The sequence below is a fragment of the Oncorhynchus keta genome, chromosome 2 (genome assembly GCF_023373465.1).
Source record: "Oncorhynchus keta strain PuntledgeMale-10-30-2019 chromosome 2, Oket_V2, whole genome shotgun sequence".
NCBI lineage: Eukaryota > Metazoa > Chordata > Actinopteri > Salmoniformes > Salmonidae > Oncorhynchus > Oncorhynchus keta.
This window is the reverse complement of record NC_068422.1, coordinates 78,461,940-78,481,471: the sequence shown is the minus strand read 5'-3', so window position 1 is coordinate 78,481,471 and position 19,532 is coordinate 78,461,940. Positions and strand designations below refer to the sequence as shown.

General features: G+C 47.5%; 1 protein-coding gene across 7 annotated transcripts in view; it reads right to left on the bottom strand.

The window, feature by feature from the left end:
* Window positions 1–68: 68 nt before the first annotated feature.
* The window catches only part of LOC118362652 (adenylate cyclase type 2), a 74,012-nt gene continuing 54,548 nt past the window's right edge, over window positions 69–19,532 (bottom strand). For 5 of the 7 annotated variants that reach the window (XM_052484492.1, XM_052484497.1, XM_052484503.1 and 2 more), the window contains exons 13-27: window positions 19,434–19,493; window positions 16,784–16,861; window positions 16,409–16,478; window positions 14,300–14,397; window positions 14,045–14,129; window positions 11,295–11,432; window positions 10,955–11,059; window positions 10,503–10,687; window positions 10,099–10,213; window positions 9,846–10,004; window positions 3,749–3,895; window positions 3,529–3,636; window positions 3,220–3,334; window positions 1,875–1,999; window positions 69–1,721 (exon numbers count right to left, since the gene is read on the bottom strand). In XM_052484492.1, coding sequence (XP_052340452.1) covers window positions 1,575–1,721; window positions 1,875–1,999; window positions 3,220–3,334; window positions 3,529–3,636; window positions 3,749–3,895; window positions 9,846–10,004; window positions 10,099–10,213; window positions 10,503–10,687; window positions 10,955–11,059; window positions 11,295–11,432; window positions 14,045–14,129; window positions 14,300–14,397; window positions 16,409–16,478; window positions 16,784–16,861; window positions 19,434–19,493 — 1,735 coding nt within the window. In that variant the 3' untranslated portion in view covers window positions 69–1,574. Of the gene's footprint in view, window positions 1,722–1,874; window positions 2,000–3,219; window positions 3,335–3,528; window positions 3,637–3,748; window positions 3,896–6,137; window positions 10,005–10,098; window positions 10,214–10,502; window positions 10,688–10,954; window positions 11,060–11,294; window positions 11,433–14,044; window positions 14,130–14,299; window positions 14,398–16,408; window positions 16,479–16,783; window positions 16,862–19,433; window positions 19,494–19,532 lie in introns of those variants that run through there. The other 2 variants (XM_052484533.1, XM_052484544.1) reach the window with 2 other exon arrangements.

Here is a 19,532-nt window from a genome sequence, read left to right as displayed (position 1 = left end):
CTGTTTTTCTTTGTCTTTGAAAATCAAGTTGGGATTCAGCCTTTAGCAAAACAATATTGCAATTGTACCAAATGCAAACTCACATTTATTCCTCAGACAGCATAACATGAAAGCAACATGGACACATTCGTTTGGCAGTCAGATGTTGAGTAAGGCCACAGGACAAGAATGTATCTTAAAAGGTCCAATGCAGACATTTAAATCTTATCAAATCATTTATGGGTAACAAGTATGTTACTGTTTTCAATGAAACAACATTGAAACGAACTGCTTCATGTGATTGGGGAGAGCTGAAAACAAGCTGTTATTGGCCGAGAGGTTTGGAACTCTTTATTTGTCTTAGCTAATTTACTGCCTGGCCAAAACTCCATCTCACCAAACAGGCTGAGATTTCAGGTGGTCTTTTAAAAATGGCATTATCACACTATTCTAACCTGTATGTTAGTCTAATGTTAACTGCAACAATAGACAGCAGGTTTAGGTACACAAAGAAGACCAAGTAGAATGTTAGTTTGACCAGCGATTCCCAAAAAGCATATGCTGCCTGTCTACACAAGACACTGCAGGTTAATGTTGGCTAGTCAATGCAATCTATACATTTACAACTATGGCTGAAGTATACTGCACAGCACTGAGTTAGGCTCTCAAGACAATTCTGTTTTGTTTCAGTCAAATGAAACTTTTCATACAGTCACCAGAATGTTTTGTTTTACTCATTGATTGTAGTGCATATAGCACTTAATCAGGCATGTGTTCTAAGCTTATTTGATAGAAATTGGTAAACAGTACACCTCATACCATATAAACTGTCCATTACACAGTAATAATTTCCACAGAGCGTTGGAGTGCAAGTTTAAACTTCTCTGCTGTTTTGGTTCCGATGCTGCCACGCTGTTAACAGCATGAAGGGAACCGTGAGCAAAGTCTTGCATCACAATATCTGCGGTGCAGCCTGTGACAACGTAATTTAGCTTAGTTTACCTTTTTAAGGTCTAGAAAACCATGAGAGTATGTACAGTACACCTCTGTCACTCCACGTGCAGCAGAACTCACTCCATTATTTTGGTCACCATTTGCTTGATAAACAGCTCAGTTTTAAGAGAGGACTGAATATGTTTTTTGTGCATCATGATTCCAGCAAGGTTCTAGGAATATCAGGTGATAGAATCCAGTATGACGACGACCAGTGCTTGACGTAACCTCCATGTCAATTGAATGCACACATTGGAACTGGATCTCCAAAACAAGACAGCTGCAGTAAAAATGTATTTCCAATCAAGAATCTCCCAAAGTGATTCCTGGAAACATGAACAATCTGAAATATAACCTCTAGGACCACAAGGTCATGTCTTCAAGTCTTGTTCTGGTCCGGTCAGGATGATTGCTGACTGAAGCACTGAGATGGATTATATTTGTGTGCTCCGGTAGGTTTACTCTAAGCATGTTAACTTATGTGCGTTCATGTAATTAGTCTGTGCTGAATGCTAGACTGTGTCCTGTAACCGACTCAGCACACATATAATAAGCAACCAGGCCCAAAGTCCACACACACAGTAGTGTGCTCACCGTAGACCTCAGCTCAGGCCCATTCCCTGCTGCTTGCTCATGTCCGTACACACAAAGAAGGTTGTCAGCTCGCCTTTTCCCTTGACGTTGATGAGGCCTCGGCACTCGCAGGAGTAACCCAGCTTCTGGAGCACGTCCGACGTCTCCTCTGTGACCTGGAGCAGAAACAGACGAAGCAAGGAACAAGACAAACATTACTATGCTGAATGCATGCAGCCATGGTTTTAGTGTGGTTATAGTTAATCTCTCCAGCCAGACTAGCAAGGACAATACTGTATGACTGACAAGACTAGGTTGTTGTACTGAACCTGAATCTTGCCCAGCTCTCCAGTGCTCTCCATCCTACTGGCCACGTTGACAGTGTTGCCCCAGATGTCATACTGAGGTTTTCTGGCTCCAATCACCCCAGCAATGACAGGCCCATGGTTAATGCCTGTGATAAGCAGGCAGACAGTGACACATAACAAGATACCTGCTGGGAATAAACCAGTCAAATACCGTAGGGAAGGGGGGATACCTAGTCAGTTGTACAACTGAATGCCTTCAACTGAAATGGGTCTTCTGCATTTAACCCAACCCCTCAATCAGAGAGGTGCGGGGGGATGCCTTAATCGACATCCACGTGTTGGGCGCCCGGGTAACAGTGGGCTAACTGCCTTGCTCAGGGGCCGATTGACAGATTTCTACCTTGTCAGATCAGGGATTCGATCCAGCAAACTTTTGGTTACTGGCCCAGCGCTATAACTGATGGCACAGACAACAATTGGAAATAAATATATTCACTAACGGGGTCTTACAAGTACCATCAGCTTGTCTGGCTGAGTCAACCACAGGGAGTCAAAACCATTTTACATTTTCATTTTAGTCATTTAGCAGAAGCTTTTATCCAGAGCGACTTACAGGAGCAATTGGGGTACCTCAACGGCACATCAACAGATGTTTCCCTTAGTCAGCTAGGGAAGTCGAACCAGCGACCTTTTGGTTTCTGGCCCAACGCTCTTAACCACTATGCTACCTGCCACTGCTGCCAGTTGTTCAGCCAGACCATTTGTTCATGTCGGAATCTCTGCCTTTTAATAAGAAAATGTCTTCCAGGGAGAATTATGTGGACTTCATTTGTTATTGAGATTTTTCTTGGGACAAAGATGTGAAAAAATCCTTTGACGCACCAGTCCTTTGATATTTTAAAATTGTATTTCATGCCAGCTTTTTGTGTTTATGTATTAAAACCCTAATGTGTGCTTTTATCTCTCGAGTATTATAAATGTTTTCCTAAAGCCTGGGGGATCTGCTCAGAATAAGCTGCCTGAGAACTATGTCTCAACAGTACACAGGGAGACCAGCGGTATTATGTAGAGGCAATGTTAGCTATTGTGGACAGTTGGAAAGAATGTCCTCCTACGTGGTTAGATAGACAGGGCATCACAGGGCCAGGAGTGTTTTGTTCTATAACTAGAGCTCGCAATTTCTCCTGACCAGGTCAGGTGCAGGTGTTCAGGAAAAACTCTTGGCACTAGAATAACAACCAATGAAACCCTAATAAAGATGGATAGAACCAGACACATTGCAGACGTAATGGGTAGTTAATGTATATGGTACTAGTTAATGAATATAGTTCATATATGCCCAGGCCAGTGCCCAAGCTTGACTCACCCACACGCAGCCTAAAACTGTTGAAGGAGTGTCTGTTGATGCCATCCAGCTTGCCAATGAGGGCAATGGCAAACTCTACCATGTTCCCTATCTGTGCCTGCTGCCTATCTCGGTCCTGAAACAACACAGTTCATCATGAAGTCCACACACAGGACACTACTACTGGACATACATAACTTTATCTATACTGCGTCGTTAACCAAGTTTTATGGTAAAGTTCTATAGTATAGAAAATCAAAGGTATGCATAGTTGCATGCTGTGTAACCCCTCCCCTTCCATGTGACCTGAGTCAAATAGTTAGTAGCTACCTGGTTATTCTCCTGTCCTGGGGTGCCACTCAGCCCTGCGGCTGCCATATAAGTGCTTCCGATGGTCTTGATCTTCTCAACTCCACTGAACTTGGGCTTGGAGAGCAGCTGTGTGTGGGTAAACAAGTGGATGTGTGAGCCAGGGTTAGACGTTTACTTATTTCTATTACTGGGACACGTGTCATTTTAGTTCATTGATGGTTGCCAGCGGTCCTCTGACCTCATCAAAATCTGCTATGATCTCATTGAGGAGCCTCAGACATTCCAGGCCTTCCTTGTTGATGTCACACTCCGTGTAGAACTCTTTGAAGTCCGGTACCGAGGCGAACATCACACACACACAGTCATATGACTTGTAGTACAGGTCCTGAGGAGGAAGGAGGCAATGCCATGTAGTAACACTAAGCAGAATAACATAGACATACACTTCACAACAGAGATACAGGGAGGTTTCAGGTTCACACAGGAAATATTAGGAGACATTAGAGCACAGAGCCACATCTTTAAGAAAAAGCCCATTCAGAATGCTGAGACAGACACCACAACAGTTCCTTCAGTGCCAGACGTTCCTAACTGTTTTCACTGTGTTGACATCTAGCAAGGAAATGGCCAGTGATTAGGCTGTACAAGAGGAGCCAATATTAAACAGGGCCTCTAAAATCCATTCTCTGGTAGAGAGGGAGGCCATCGAAGTCCCATGCTTCTGCTCCTAGATGTCAAATCTTAGGAAAACTTCAAAGCATATTAACTCGTTTTTTTCCCCCTCATGCTTTTTTTGTGTTGCTTATTTGATTTGACACTGTGCCATCCATTGGGATTACTATTGTCAGGTATATGCAGTGTTCAAGCTAAGCTGATGAACACTCATCTTTAACAGCGGAAGCAGCTTCAGTACAGGACTTCTCAGGCGGTAACCTACATGTCAAACACAAATAGCTGTTCTGTTGTGTTTGTGCTTCCAGAAAAACATGTCAAGAGTAAATAGTTCAACCAGATTTATACAAAGGCTGAATTATTTCTCCGTCACTGACTTTAAGACCTTAGTCAAAATGTGTCAGAGTGTCCATGGTGATTTAGAGGTAACACATAACACTGTGACTGGGCTGTGGAGGGCTGGAGTGTCCATGGGCTTCAGCGGTAGAGGTAACACATAACCCTGTGACTGGGCTGTGGAGGGCTGGAGTGAGGGAGACATCATAGAGGAGGTGATGTCCATGGGCTTCAGCGGTAGAGGTAACACATAACCCTGTGACTGGGCTGTGGAGGGCTGGAGTGTCCATGGGCTTCAGCGGTAGAGGTAACACATAACCCTGTGACTGGGCTGTGGAGGGCTGGAGTGAGGGAGACATCATAGAGGAGGTGATGTCCATGGGCTTCAGCGGTAGAGGTAACACATAACCCTGTGACTGGGCTGTGGAGGGCTGGAGTGAGGGAGACATCATAGAGGAGGTGATGTCCATGGGCTTCAGCGGTAGAGGTAACACATAACCCTGTGACTGGGCTGTGGAGGGCTGGAGTGAGGGAGACATCAGTGGAGGTGATGTCCATGGGCTTCAGCGGTAGAGGTAAAAGTAGGCCAAGTCCTGAATTTCTGCAAGTTTGTCATATCTTATGAAGTAAGACAAAAAGATATTACAAAGTATTGTCCAGCTTGTTTAGAATAAACATTGTACATTTCTTTAACTAAAATTACACCGTTTTGATTAAGTGACTCTGCTTATCAGTGGTTTGTCTAGTGTGCTTATGTCTGTATCATGTGGACTATTTGAGAGTGGCTGAGGGTAGGGGCAGTAGGAGTTGAGGACGTTGATGTGGACTATTTGAGAGTGACTGTGAGTAGGGGCAGTAGGAGTTGAGGACGTTGATGTGGACTATTTGAGAGTGACTGTGAGTAGGGGCAGTAGGAGTTGAGGACGTTGATGTGGACTATTTGAGAGTGACTGTGAGTAGGGGCAGTAGGAGTTGAGGACGTTGATGTGGACTATTTGAGAGTGACTGTGAGTAGGGGCAGTAGGAGTTGAAGACGTTGATGTGGACTATTTGAGAGTGACTGTGAGTAGGGGCAGTAGGAGTTGACGTTGATGTGGACTATTTGAGAGTGGCTGTGAGTAGGGGCAGTAGGAGTTGAGGACGTTGATGTGGACTATTTGAGAGTGACTGTGAGTAGGGGCAGTAGGAGTTGAAGACGTTGATGTGGACTATTTGAGAGTGGCTGTGAGTAGGGGCAGTAGGAGTTGAAGACGTTGATGTGGACTATTTGAGAGTGGCTGAGGGTAGGGGCAGTAGGAGTTGAAGACGTTGATGTGGACTATTTGAGAGTGACTGTGAGTAGGGGCAGTAGGAGTTGAAGACGTTGATGTGGACTATTTGAGAGTGGCTGTGAGTAGGGGCAGTAGGAGTTGAGGACGTTGATGTGGACTATTTGAGAGTGACTGTGAGTAGGGGCAGTAGGAGTTGAAGACGTTGATGTGGACTATTTGAGAGTGGCTGTGAGTAGGGGCAGTAGGAGTTGAAGACGTTGATGTGGACTATTTGAGAGTGGCTGTGGGTAGTAGGGTTGAAGACGTTGATGTGGAGGAGTGACTGAAGACAGTAGGAGTTGAAGATGTGGACTATTTGAGAGTGACTGTGAGTAGGGGCAGTAGGAGTTGAAGACGTTGATGTGGACTATTTGAGAGTGACTGTGAGTAGGGGCAGTAGGAGTTGAGGACGTTGATGTGGACTATTTGAGAGTGACTGTGAGTAGGGGCAGTAGGAGTTGAAGACGTTGATGTGGACTATTTGAGAGTGACTGTGAGTAGGGGCAGTAGGAGTTGAAGACGTTGATGTGGACTATTTGAGAGTGACTGTGAGTAGGGGCAGTAGGAGTTGAGGACGTTGATGTGGACTATTTGAGAGTGACTGTGAGTAGGGGCAGTAGGAGTTGAAGACGTTGATGTGGACTATTTGAGAGTGACTGTGAGTAGGGGCAGTAGGAGTTGAAGACGTTGATGTGGACTATTTGAGAGTGGCTGTGAGTAGGGGCAGTAGGAGTTGAAGACGTTGATGTGGACTATTTGAGAGTGACTGTGAGTAGGGGCAGTAGGAGTTGAGGACGTTGATGTGGACTATTTGAGAGTGACTGTGAGTAGGGGCAGTAGGAGTTGAGGACGTTGATGTGGACTATTTGAGAGTGACTGTGAGTAGGGGCAGTAGGAGTTGAGGACGTTGATGTGGACTATTTGAGAGTGACTGTGAGTAGGGGCAGTAGGAGTTGAGGACGTTGATGTGGACTATTTGAGAGTGACTGTGAGTAGGGGCAGTAGGAGTTGAAGACGTTGATGTGGACTATTTGAGAGTGGCTGTGAGTAGGGGCAGTAGGAGTTGAGGACGTTGATGTGGACTATTTGAGAGTGACTGTGAGTAGGGGCAGTAGGAGTTGAAGACGTTGATGTGGACTATTTGAGAGTGGCTGTGAGTAGGGGCAGTAGGAGTTGAGGACGTTGATGTGGACTATTTGAGAGTGACTGTGAGTAGGGGCAGTAGGAGTTGAAGACGTTGATGTGGACTATTTGAGAGTGACTGTGAGTAGGGGCAGTAGGAGTTGAAGACGTTGATGTGGACTATTTGAGAGTGGCTGTGAGTAGGGGCAGTAGGAGTTGAGGACGTTGATGTGGACTATTTGAGAGTGACTGTGAGTAGGGGCAGTAGGAGTTGAAGACGTTGATGTGGACTATTTGAGAGTGGCTGTGAGTAGGGGCAGTAGGAGTTGAAGACGTTGATGTGGACTATTTGAGAGTGGCTGAGAGTAGGGGCAGTAGGAGTTGAGGACGTTGATGTGGACTATTTGAGAGTGACTGTGAGTAGGGGCAGTAGGAGTTGAAGACGTTGATGTGGACTATTTGAGAGTGGCTGTGAGTAGGGGCAGTAGGAGTTGAGGACGTTGATGTGGACTATTTGAGAGTGACTGTGAGTAGGGGCAGTAGGAGTTGAAGACGTTGATGTGGACTATTTGAGAGTGGCTGTGAGTAGGGGCAGTAGGAGTTGAGGACGTTGATGTGGACTATTTGAGAGTGACTGTGAGTAGGGGCAGTAGGAGTTGAAGACGTTGATGTGGACTATTTGAGAGTGGCTGTGAGTAGGGGCAGTAGGAGTTGAGGACGTTGATGTGGACTATTTGAGAGTGACTGTGAGTAGGGGCAGTAGGAGTTGAGGACGTTGATGTGGACTATTTGAGAGTGACTGTGAGTAGGGGCAGTAGGAGTTGAGGACGTTGATGTGGACTATTTGAGAGTGACTGTGAGTAGGGGCAGTAGGAGTTGAAGACGTTGATGTGGACTATTTGAGAGTGACTGTGAGTAGGGGCAGTAGGAGTTGAAGACGTTGATGTGGACTATTTGAGAGTGACTGTGAGTAGGGGCAGTAGGAGTTGAGGACGTTGATGTGGACTATTTGAGAGTGGCTGTGAGTAGGGGCAGTAGGAGTTGAGGACGTTGATGTGGACTATTTGAGAGTGGCTGTGAGTAGGGGCAGTAGGAGTTGAAGACGTTGATGTGGACTATTTGAGAGTGACTGTGAGTAGGGGCAGTAGGAGTTGAAGACGTTGATGTGGACTATTTGAGAGTGACTGTGAGTAGGGGCAGTAGGAGTTGAAGACGTTGATGTGGACTATTTGAGAGTGACTGTGAGTAGGGGCAGTAGGAGTTGAGGACGTTGATGTGGACTATTTGAGAGTGACTGTGAGTAGGGGCAGTAGGAGTTGAGGACGTTGATGTGGACTATTTGAGAGTGACTGTGAGTAGGGGCAGTAGGAGTTGAGGACGTTGATGTGGACTATTTGAGAGTGACTGTGAGTAGGGGCAGTAGGAGTTGAGGACGTTGATGTGGACTATTTGAGAGTGACTGTGAGTAGGGGCAGTAGGAGTTGAAGACGTTGATGTGGACTATTTGAGAGTGGCTGTGAGTAGGGGCAGTAGGAGTTGAGGACGTTGATGTGGACTATTTGAGAGTGACTGTGAGTAGGGGCAGTAGGAGTTGAAGACGTTGATGTGGACTATTTGAGAGTGGCTGTGAGTAGGGGCAGTAGGAGTTGAGGACGTTGATGTGGACTATTTGAGAGTGACTGTGAGTAGGGGCAGTAGGAGTTGAGGACGTTGATGTGGACTATTTGAGAGTGACTGTGAGTAGGGGCAGTAGGAGTTGAGGACGTTGATGTGGACTATTTGAGAGTGACTGTGAGTAGGGGCAGTAGGAGTTGAAGACGTTGATGTGGACTATTTGAGAGTGACTGTGAGTAGGGGCAGTAGGAGTTGAAGACGTTGATGTGGACTATTTGAGAGTGACTGTGAGTAGGGGCAGTAGGAGTTGAGGACGTTGATGTGGACTATTTGAGAGTGGCTGTGAGTAGGGGCAGTAGGAGTTGAGGACGTTGATGTGGACTATTTGAGAGTGGCTGAGGGTAGGGGCAGTAGGAGTTGAAGACGTTGATGTGGACTATTTGAGAGTGACTGTGAGTAGGGGCAGTAGGAGTTGAAGACGTTGATGTGGACTATTTGAGAGTGACTGTGAGTAGGGGCAGTAGGAGTTGAAGACGTTGATGTGGACTATTTGAGAGTGACTGTGAGTAGGGGCAGTAGGAGTTGAGGACGTTGATGTGGACTATTTGAGAGTGACTGTGAGTAGGGGCAGTAGGAGTTGAGGACGTTGATGTGGACTATTTGAGAGTGGCTGTGAGTAGGGGCAGTAGGAGTTGAAGACGTTGATGTGGACTATTTGAGAGTGACTGTGAGTAGGGGCAGTAGGAGTTGAGGACAATGATGTGGACTATTTGAGAGTGACTGTGAGTAGGGGCAGTAGGAGTTGAGGACAATGATGTGGACTATTTGAGAGTGGCTGTGAGTAGGGGCAGTAGGAGTTGAGGATGTTGCTGTAAGAATGCAGTGGCTCTGTCTCTACCATGCTGACACAAAGATGACATCACACATCACAATTCCGATGAAGGGGCTGATTCATGGAGCTGTGGGTTGGTAGGTGGGGTGAGACAGGCACTGATATACGGTACAATGATCCATAGAAGTGGGACTGTCCTTACCCTGGGGGTTCCATCCCTTAACCACACTACTGGAAATCATCATAAACCATTTATGGGTAAATCCAAACAATTCCACAACTAAGTGTTTCCCACTAAGCTTTAGTGGGTGCAGGCCAGTGGAGATGGGACCCCAGTGTAGATAGGAGGAGGAGGGAAGGATGAGTTGGACTCAGTCGACTACCAGTCATCCGTCCTGGACTCCTACCTTGTACTTCTCAGTAAGTAAAGTGTTTGTGAGGAATCCCACCTCGTTCTTTTTATTCTCCCCAACAAACAGCGCAGCCACATGGGCCGGCAGCACGTTCTCCAGGAGCAGGCGGTTCAGGTTCTCCCTGGTCTCGATCTCATCCTGCTCCGTACGGTTCTTATTCTTCAGAAGGAAGTCCTGGCGGAAGCATGACTCATTCTACGGGACAGAAGTGATGTGGTCATTTAGTAATAAAAGGAAAGGGGTAGGTGAAGAGAGGACCAACAAAGAAGAGAAAGGAACATGTCCTGACCTGTTGTGAGATGATGAGCATGGTGACCAGGAACAAGGTGATATATATACAGCTCATCACCTCAGGGTGTTTGACCAGCCCCAACGCTCTCAGGATGGTCCCAGAGTCCTCAGTTCTGGAACACAGAGCTCAGGGGTTAGAGGTAATCTAAAGTAAAGCTCAGTATAAACCAGGCTGGATACAATACCAGGTGTTTTATGCACAGTACAGAACAGGGTTGGGGTCAATTCAGTAAGTGGATTGAAATTCAATTAATGAATTATAACAACCTTCATAGAAAACAAATGCGCAATTTTCAGAAACGACTTAATTATATATATACATGATTTATTTCTTCCTGAAAATCTTCCTGAATTGAAAACTGAATCTACCCCAGGCCTGGTACACAACACATGCTATAGTACCTGTTTTCATTGAGTTGGTTGTAAAGCATTTGTCCATAGCAGCTGAAGAGACCAGCCTTGGCGCTGAGGATGATGATGTAGTAGGCTGTGGAGGCCAGGGTGAGGAAGACCACTTTAAGCTCAAAGCTCACCCTCAGGAACACTCCACAAGCTATGAGAGCCAGGATACAGCTGAACACAGAGTACTGAGAGAAAAAAGCAAGAGATGGATAGAGAAAGAGAGGGAGGAGACAATGAAAACCATCAATGGAAAGTTCCAGTTCTTAATTTCAATGTTTATTATTTTTTATTTATTATTTTTATGTGAAATGGCTGAGTATATATTTGCAAACAACAATAAAAACACTGAAATTGAAAGCATAATTTCAGAACTGTGTGTTGCAAGCGTGCCATGCTCTATCAACTGAGCTACAGAAGACCTGCTAGTGAGGGATATTGTAGGCATCACTCACTGGCAGGTAGAACAGGCTGCCTGGATGCTGCTCACTGGAGTTGTCAGATCGTATCAGATCAGGGTTACCATTGATATCACACGGTGACTTCGTCTGGATGAAGCACTAGAGGGAACAAGAAGATTTCATTGACAGTCAACCGCTAAGTGGGTCTGACTCCGAAAACAAAAAGGCTGTGAAGCATGTGTTATTGGCATGTCTGTTGATGACTTGATGTTCTTCTTACAATAAGAAGCTAATGCTCTTGTTGCTATTACAAGTTTATGTAATTGCATGTACACGTGATGGCATTCTGTTCTATGTTTAATCAGTGAGATAGTGAGTTGTTGCGTTAACTTACCAGGTTGAAGACTGCTAGGATGATGATGACCGCAGTGGTGATAGTGACCAGAGGGAGGCGCACACATGGCCTCTTGACCACTGCCTCGGACACAGCAGGCAGCCACTGGCAGGACGACAACTTCTCCGGAAACAAGTGCTGAGGGGTGGGAGGAGCGAGGCATCCAGCCATGGGAGAGGAGGAGTGGATAGGAGGGGGAGAGGGGAAGGGATGAGTGTGTATATGGGGGGTGAAATGCATGGGAGAGGAGGAGTGGATAGAAGGGGGAGAGGGGAAGGGATGAGTGTGTATATGGGGGGGTGAAATGCATGGGAGAGGAGGAGTGGATAGGAGGGGGAAAGGGGAAGGGATGAGTGTGTATATGGGGGGTGAAATGCATGGGAGAGGAGGAGTGGATAGGAGGGGGAAAGGGGAAGGGATGAGTGTGTATATGGGGTGTGAAATGCATGGTAGAGGAGGAGTGGATAGGAGGGGGAGAGGGGAAGGGATGAGTGTGTATATGGGGTGTGAAATGCATGGGAGAGGAGGAGTGGATAGGAGGGGGAGAGGGGAAGGGATGAGTGTGTATATGGGGTGTGAAATGCATGGGAGAGGAGGAGTGGATAGGAGGGGGAAAGGGGAAGGGATGAGTGTGTATATGGGGTGTGAAATGCATGGGAGAGGAGGAGTGGATAGGAGGGGGAAAGGGGAAGGGATGAGTGTGTATATGGGGTGTGAAATGCATGGGAGAGGAGGAGTGGATAGGAGGGGGAGAGGGGAAGGGATGAGTGTGTATATGGGGGGTGAAATGCATGGGAGAGGAGGAGTGGATAGGAGGGGGAGAGGGGAAGAGATGAGTGTGTATATGGGGGGTGAAATGCATGGGAGAGGAGGAGTGGATAGGAGCGGGAGAGGGGAAGGGATGAGTGTGTATATGGGGTGTGAAATGCATGGGAGAGGAGGAGTGGATAGGAGGGGGAGAGATGAGTGTGTATATGGGGGGTTAAATGCATGGGAGAGGAGGAGTGGATAGGAGGGGGAAAGGGGAAGGGATGAGTGTGTATATGGGGGGTTAAATGCATGGGAGAGGAGGAGTGGATAGGAGCGGGAGAGGGGAAGGGATGAGTGTGTATATGGGGTGTGAAATGCATGGGAGAGGAGGAGTGGATAGGAGGGGGAGAGGGGAAGGGATGAGTGTGTATATGGGGTGTGAAATGCATGGGAGAGGAGGAGTGGATAGGAGGGGGAGAGGGGAAGGGATGAGTGTGTATATGGGGTGTGAAATGCATGGGAGAGGAGGAGTGGATAGGAGGGGGAGAGGGGAAGGGATGAGTGTGTATATGGGGGGTGAAATGCATGGGAGAGGAGGAGTGGATAGGAGGGGGAAAGGGGAGGGGATGAGTGTGTATATGGGGTGTGAAATGCATGGTAGAGGAGGAGTGGATAGGAGGGGGAGAGGGGAAGGGATGAGTGTGTATATGGGGGGTGAAATGCATGGGAGAGGAGGAGTGGATAGGAGGGGGAAAGGGGAGGGGATGAGTGTGTATATGGGGTGTGAAATGCATGGGAGAGGAGGAGTGGATAGGAGGGGGAAAGGGGAGGGGATGAGTGTGTATATGGGGGGTGAAATGCATGGGAGAGGAGGAGTGGATAGGAGGGGGAAAGGGGAAGGGATGAGTGTGTATATGGGGTGTGAAATGCATGGTAGAGGAGGAGTGGATAGGAGGGGGAGAGGGAAGGGATGAGTGTGTATATGGGGGGTGAAATGCATGGGAGAGGAGGAGTGGATAGGAGGGGGAAAGGGGAGGGGATGAGTGTGTATATGGGGTGTGAAATGCATGGGAGAGGAGGAGTGGATAGGAGGGGGAAAGGGGAGGGGATGAGTGTGTATATGGGGGGTGAAATGCATGGGAGAGGAGGAGTGGATAGGAGGGGGAAAGGGGAAGGGATGAGTGTGTATATGGGGTGTGAAATGCATGGTAGAGGAGGAGTGGATAGGAGGGGGAGAGGGGAAGGGATGAGTGTGTATATGGGGGGTGAAATGCATGGAAGAGGAGGAGTGGATAGGAGGGGGAAAGGGGAGGGGATGAGTGTGTATATGGGGTGTGAAATGCATGGGAGAGGAGGAGTGGATAGGAGAGGGAGATGGGGACAGGTGAGTGTGTATATGGGGTGTGAAATGCATGGTAGAGGAGGAGTGGATAGGAGGGGGAGATGGGGACAGGTGAGTGTGTATAAGTGAGGGGTGGGGGATAAGCGAGTATTAAGATACGCGAGCATGTGACATTGATGACATCTTCCATGTTGAGACAATGTGTGACTTACAAGGGTGAATGGGCAAGACAAAATATTTAAGTTCCTTTGAATGGGGTATAGTAGAAGGAAGGTGTTCCTAATGTTTTGTACACTCAGTGTATCTCTGACTAGTGAATGTAATAACTACACTGCCCGTCTGTCTGCACCATGGCATTGAGATGGTATGCACCAGCTGTTAATGGCCAATAACAGCAATGTACAGCTTCCCGTGGATTGGGAAAAAAACAGGGATAGATGGAATAGCTTATAAAACCTAGGCAGAAAGCATGTTTCCACTGTCACAGTAAGAAATACACACAGTACATTTACATTTAAGTCATTTAGCAGACGCTCTTATCCAGAGCGACTTACACAGTACACACACACATATACCCCACACCCACACACAGTCAACTAAGCCTTGCCCTGTCCAGAAATAGGGCTTGTTGTGACCTAAGCCTAAAACTCCCACTGACCTGCAGGTGACCTGCGAAACAGATGCCCAAGGTCAACAGGAGGACACAGGCCAGCACTCCAAATGACATTCCCAACATTTTGGAACTGAGGGATGAAGAAGGGAAAGATCCAACACTGAATACCAAAAGTTCAAATATTGGTTGTCATGCCATTATTGTTTCCATGGTTTCAGAGGATCAACTATTATTACTACTGTACCTGGCAATAGCGGTTGAGAAATGTGTTTCTTATAGCCACAAGGGAAAATCACTCACTCTTTTGTCACAAACATCTGAACCACAAAGATGCAGAAGAAGATGAAGGTGGCACAGCCGATGTAGTGCTTGAACATGGGCAGATCAATGGCTCGGTACTGGGGAGGACAGAAGAAGTCATGTTTGAACCTCTCACAAATACTAAGAACACAGTTTTGACAGTATGTACTGTGCATTCGGAAAGTATTCAGACACCTTGACTTTTCCACATTTTGTTACGTTACAGCTTTATTCTAAAATTGATTAGAAAATATATTTATTTATCAATCTACACACAATACCCCATAATGACAAAGCAAAAACAGGTTTTAAGAAATGTTTGTAATCTTATTAAAAATAAAATAAAACATAAGTATTCAGACCTTTTACTTGGTACTTTGTTGAAGCACCTTTGGCAGCGATTACAGCCTTCTTGGGTTTGACACTACAAGCTTGGCACAACTGTATTTGGGGAGTTCTTTCCATTCTTCTTTGCAGATCCTCTCAAGCTCTGTCAGGTTGGATGGGGAGCGTCTCTGCACAGCTATTTTCAGGTCTCTCCAGAGATGTTCGATCGGGTTCAAGTCCGTGCTCTGGCTGGGCCACTCAAGGACATTCAGAGACTTGTCCCGAAGCCACTCCTATATTGTCTTGGCTGTGTGCTTAGGGTCGTTGTTCTGTTGGAAGGTGAACCTTCGTCCCAGTCTGAGGTCCTGAGCGCTCTAGAGCAGGTTCAGCAAGGATCTCTCTGTACTTTGCTCCGTTCATCTTTCCCTCAACTCTGACTAGTCTCCCAGTCCCTGCCACTGAAAAACATCCCTACAGCATGATGCTGCCACCACCATTCTTGGATGGTGCCAAGTTTTCTCCAGATGTGACGGGCTGTCATGTGTCATCCAAGCGGGCTGTCATATGTGCCTTTTATTGACGAGTGGCTTCTGTCTGGCCACTCTACCCTAAAGGCCTGATTGGTGGAGTGCTGCAGATATGGTTGTCCTTCTGGAAGGAAGGACATTCTCCCATCTCCACAGAGGAACTCTAGAGCTCTGTCAGAGGGACCACTGGGTTCTTGGTCACCTCCCAAAACCCTTTTACCTTTTATTTAACCAGGCAAGTCAGTTAAGAACAAATTCTTATTTTCAATGACGGCCTAGGAACAGTGGGTTAACTGCCTGTTCAGGGGCAGAACGAGTCCAACGCTCTAACCACTAGGCTACCCTGTCGCCCCGATTGGTCAGTTTGGCCAGGCGGCCAGCTCTAGGAAGAGTTACAAAATTCTTCCATTTAAGAATGATGGAGGCCACTGTGTTCTTGGGAACCTTCAATGTTGCAGAATGTTTTTAGTACCCTTCCCCAGATCTGTGCCTCGTCACAATCCTGTCTCGGAGCTCTACGGACAATTCCTTCAACTCATAGCTTGGTTTTTGCTCTAACATGCACTGTCAACTGTGGGATGAATTAAATTTACCACAGGTGGATTACAATCATTTGTAGAAACATCTCAAAGATGATCAATGGAAACAGAATGCATGTGAGCTCAATTTTAAGTCTCATAGAAAAGAGTCTGAATACTTACGTAAAAATGTTGTAATAAATGTGCTAGAATTTCAAAAAACTTGTTTTCGCTTTGTCATTATGTAATATTGTGTGTAGATTGATGAGGGGAAAAATTTATACATTTTAGAATAAGGCTGTAACAAAATGTGAAAAAAGGGAAGGGGTCTGAATACTTTCAGAAAGCACTAAGAACACGTCTGTGTAGGCTAATCAGAGATATAAATAGATTCTGATATAACATTTAACATGTTGTAAGGGTTAGGAATTAAAATTTCAAGTGCAAATGTTTTTCTTTATACTGTATCTTACATAAAGGCTCTTGACATTGCCATTGTACAGATGTATCTGTTGTATATTAGGACAGTAAGGCTCCTTTCCACGGTGTATAGAGACCATAGAATATGTCAATTGGTAGTTACATGTAGTTATTCCAGAGACAACTGATATATTTCTTCACATTGTATCTATAAGGTTCTAGAGATTTTCATTGTGGAGATGTAACTACTACAGTGTATACTAGGACAGCAATGCTCCTCTCAACAGTGTCTAGACAGCTCTGAGACAAACACTCACCTGTTTCTCCAGCTCTTTCTTAGGGAACCACACAGCCAGACTGCTAATCTCCTCAGACTTCACCCACTGCCTGAAGGTCACACGGGGAGAAAGCGTGAGGAAGAGAGTGTGAAAGAGTGAGTGGGTGTATGTGAGAGCGAGCTCTCTATTTTTACAACTCAATATGTAAAATACATTTTCAGATAGCTTTGACTCATCTCTGTCAATATTATTCACCTTTTGGCTAAATAATACTTTTCTCAGGGGATATGTTGGTGGCTAGGAAGATTAGATAACATTAGACCCTTCATTCTGAGAATAGGTTTAAGCTTGTGGTCCTACCTAGTGACTAATCTCAGAATGTATTTTGACTATTTAGTGACTATAGAGACTCACTTGCTGCTGAGCTCATCGATGGTGGTGGTCATCTCATTGTGCAGCTCCTCATCAAACTTGCTCTTCTGGGACTTGTTCCTGTAAAACCCTCAGACAATAAGGAAGAGGTAGACTAGCAGACACACAGACAGAGACCGACAGACAGACAGACAGACAGACAGACAGACAGACAGACACCGACGAACACAGACAAACAGACCAGACAGAGACCGACAGACAGACCGACTGACACAGAAACCATAGACAAGACACAAAGGCAGACAGAGACACCGACAGACACCGACAGACACCGACACAGAGTCCGACTGACACAGAGTCCGACTGACACAGAGACCGACTGACACAGAGACCGACTGACACAGAGACCGACTGACACAGAGACCGACTGACACAGAGACCGACTGACACAGACAGACAGAGACCGACTGACACAGACAGACAGAGACCGACTGACAAGACACAGACAGACAGAACAACACGCAGACAGACAGATTGACCGACATGCAGACCGACCGACGCGCAGACAGACCGACCCGCAGACAGACCGACGGACATGCAGACAGACACGCAGACGGACTGACCGACACGTAGGCAGACAGACCGACACGCAGACTGGCCGACACACACCAACCGACCGACCCGCAGACAGACCGACCCGCAGACAGACCGACGGACATGCAGACAGACACGCAGACGGACTGACCGACGGACACGCAGACAGACCGACACGCAGATCGACCGACTGACACTGAGACCGACCGACACACAGACAGACCGACCGACCGACCAACCGACAAGCAGACAGACCGACCGCCAACACGCAAACAGACCAACCGACACACAGACAAACAGACAGACCGACCAACACAGACTGACACGCAGACAGACCGACCCGCAGACAGACCGACCGACACGCAGACAGACACGCAGACGGACTGACCAACTTGCAGACAGACCGGCATGCATACAGACTGACCGACAGACGGACACGCAGACCGACCGACACACAGACAGACCAACCGACCGACCGGCACGCAGACAGACCGACATACAGACAGACCAACCGACCGACCGGCACGCAGACAGACCGACCGAACGACAGGCAGACAAACAGACAGATCAACCGACCGACACGCAGACGGACATGCATACGGACTGACATGCAGACCGACCGACACGCAGACAGACCAACACGCACACCGACATGCAGACCAGCACGCAGACTAACCGACCAGCACGCATACCGACCGACACGCAGACAGACAAGCAGACAGACCGACATGCAGAGAGACCGACAGACACGCAGACCAATCTACACGCAGACAGACTGATATGCAGACAGACCGACATGCAGACAGACCGACCGACAAGCATACAAACAGACAGATCGACCGACACGCAGACAGACACGCAGACCGACCGACATGCAGACCGACCAACACGCAGACAGACCGACCAGCACGCATACCGACCGACACGCAGACAGACATGCAGACAGACCGACATGCAGAGAGACCGACAGACACGCAGACCGATCTACACGCAGACAGACCGACCGACATGCAGACAGACCAACCGACACGCAGACAGACCGATGGATGGACAGACACGCAGACGGACTGACCAACTTGCAGACGGACTGACATGCATACAGTTTGACCGACAGACTGACACGCAGACCGACCAACACACAGACAGACCAACCGACTGACCGGCACGCAGACAGACCGACCTCCGACACACAGACAGACCGGCCGACTGACCGACCGACCCGTAGACAGACAGACTGACACGCAGACAAACAGACCGAACGACAAGCATACGAACAGACAGATCGACCAACACGCAGACAGACCAACACGCAGACCGACATGCAGATCAACACGCAGACCGACCGACCAACACGCAGACGGACCGACACGCAGACGGACCGACATGCAGATCAACACGCAGACCGACCAACCAACACGCAGACGGACCGACACGCAGACAGGCCGACAAGCAGACAGACCGACATGCAGACAGACACGCAGACAGACCGACACGCAGACAGACCGACCGACACACAGACTGACACACGCAGACAGACAAATGGATGGATGCTGGTAAACCAGCCAAGGTCATGCAGGTTATTCAGTCTCAGTGTGCTGTGCAGGGAGGCAACTGGTTTAGGCCATTCTCAGCATTAGTGGAAACAGAGAGAAGGGGTGTGTGTGTCATTCATTCTATAGTGTGGGTATGTGCAGGATGTTGTGTGTGTTAGTTGAACTCTGGTGACTGTACAGTAGTCTCCCAGCAGTACCCATGCCTCACCAGGAAGGAAACACACACAGACAGACAGACAGACAGACAGACAGAGACACACACAGGGTGTTTATAACAGCACATAACTCCAGTGGGAAAACAAAAAGACACACTTTAAACACTAGGGAGTGGTTACTATGCCCTGCTTGCTTTGTGAAGGCGTGGGAATCCCTGTGATGCCCTGTTATACAGAAGAGGGAGGCAGCTCTAGGCAGTATGGGGGGTAGGGAGGAGTGTTAACCCAGAAAGAAGGGTTGTAGGTTAATGGTGCTGTGAAACATCAAATATTCTCCTCCTCCACTCAGAAGGGAGCAGTTGCGTTGTGAGCCATGCTGGCTCCACTCACTTATAGGTGCTGAGCGGAGGGGCGGGTGAGGAGAAGGGCTCCTCTACAGACTCATCAAAGCTGTCAGGGACCAACAGTGAGAGATAGATACATTCAACA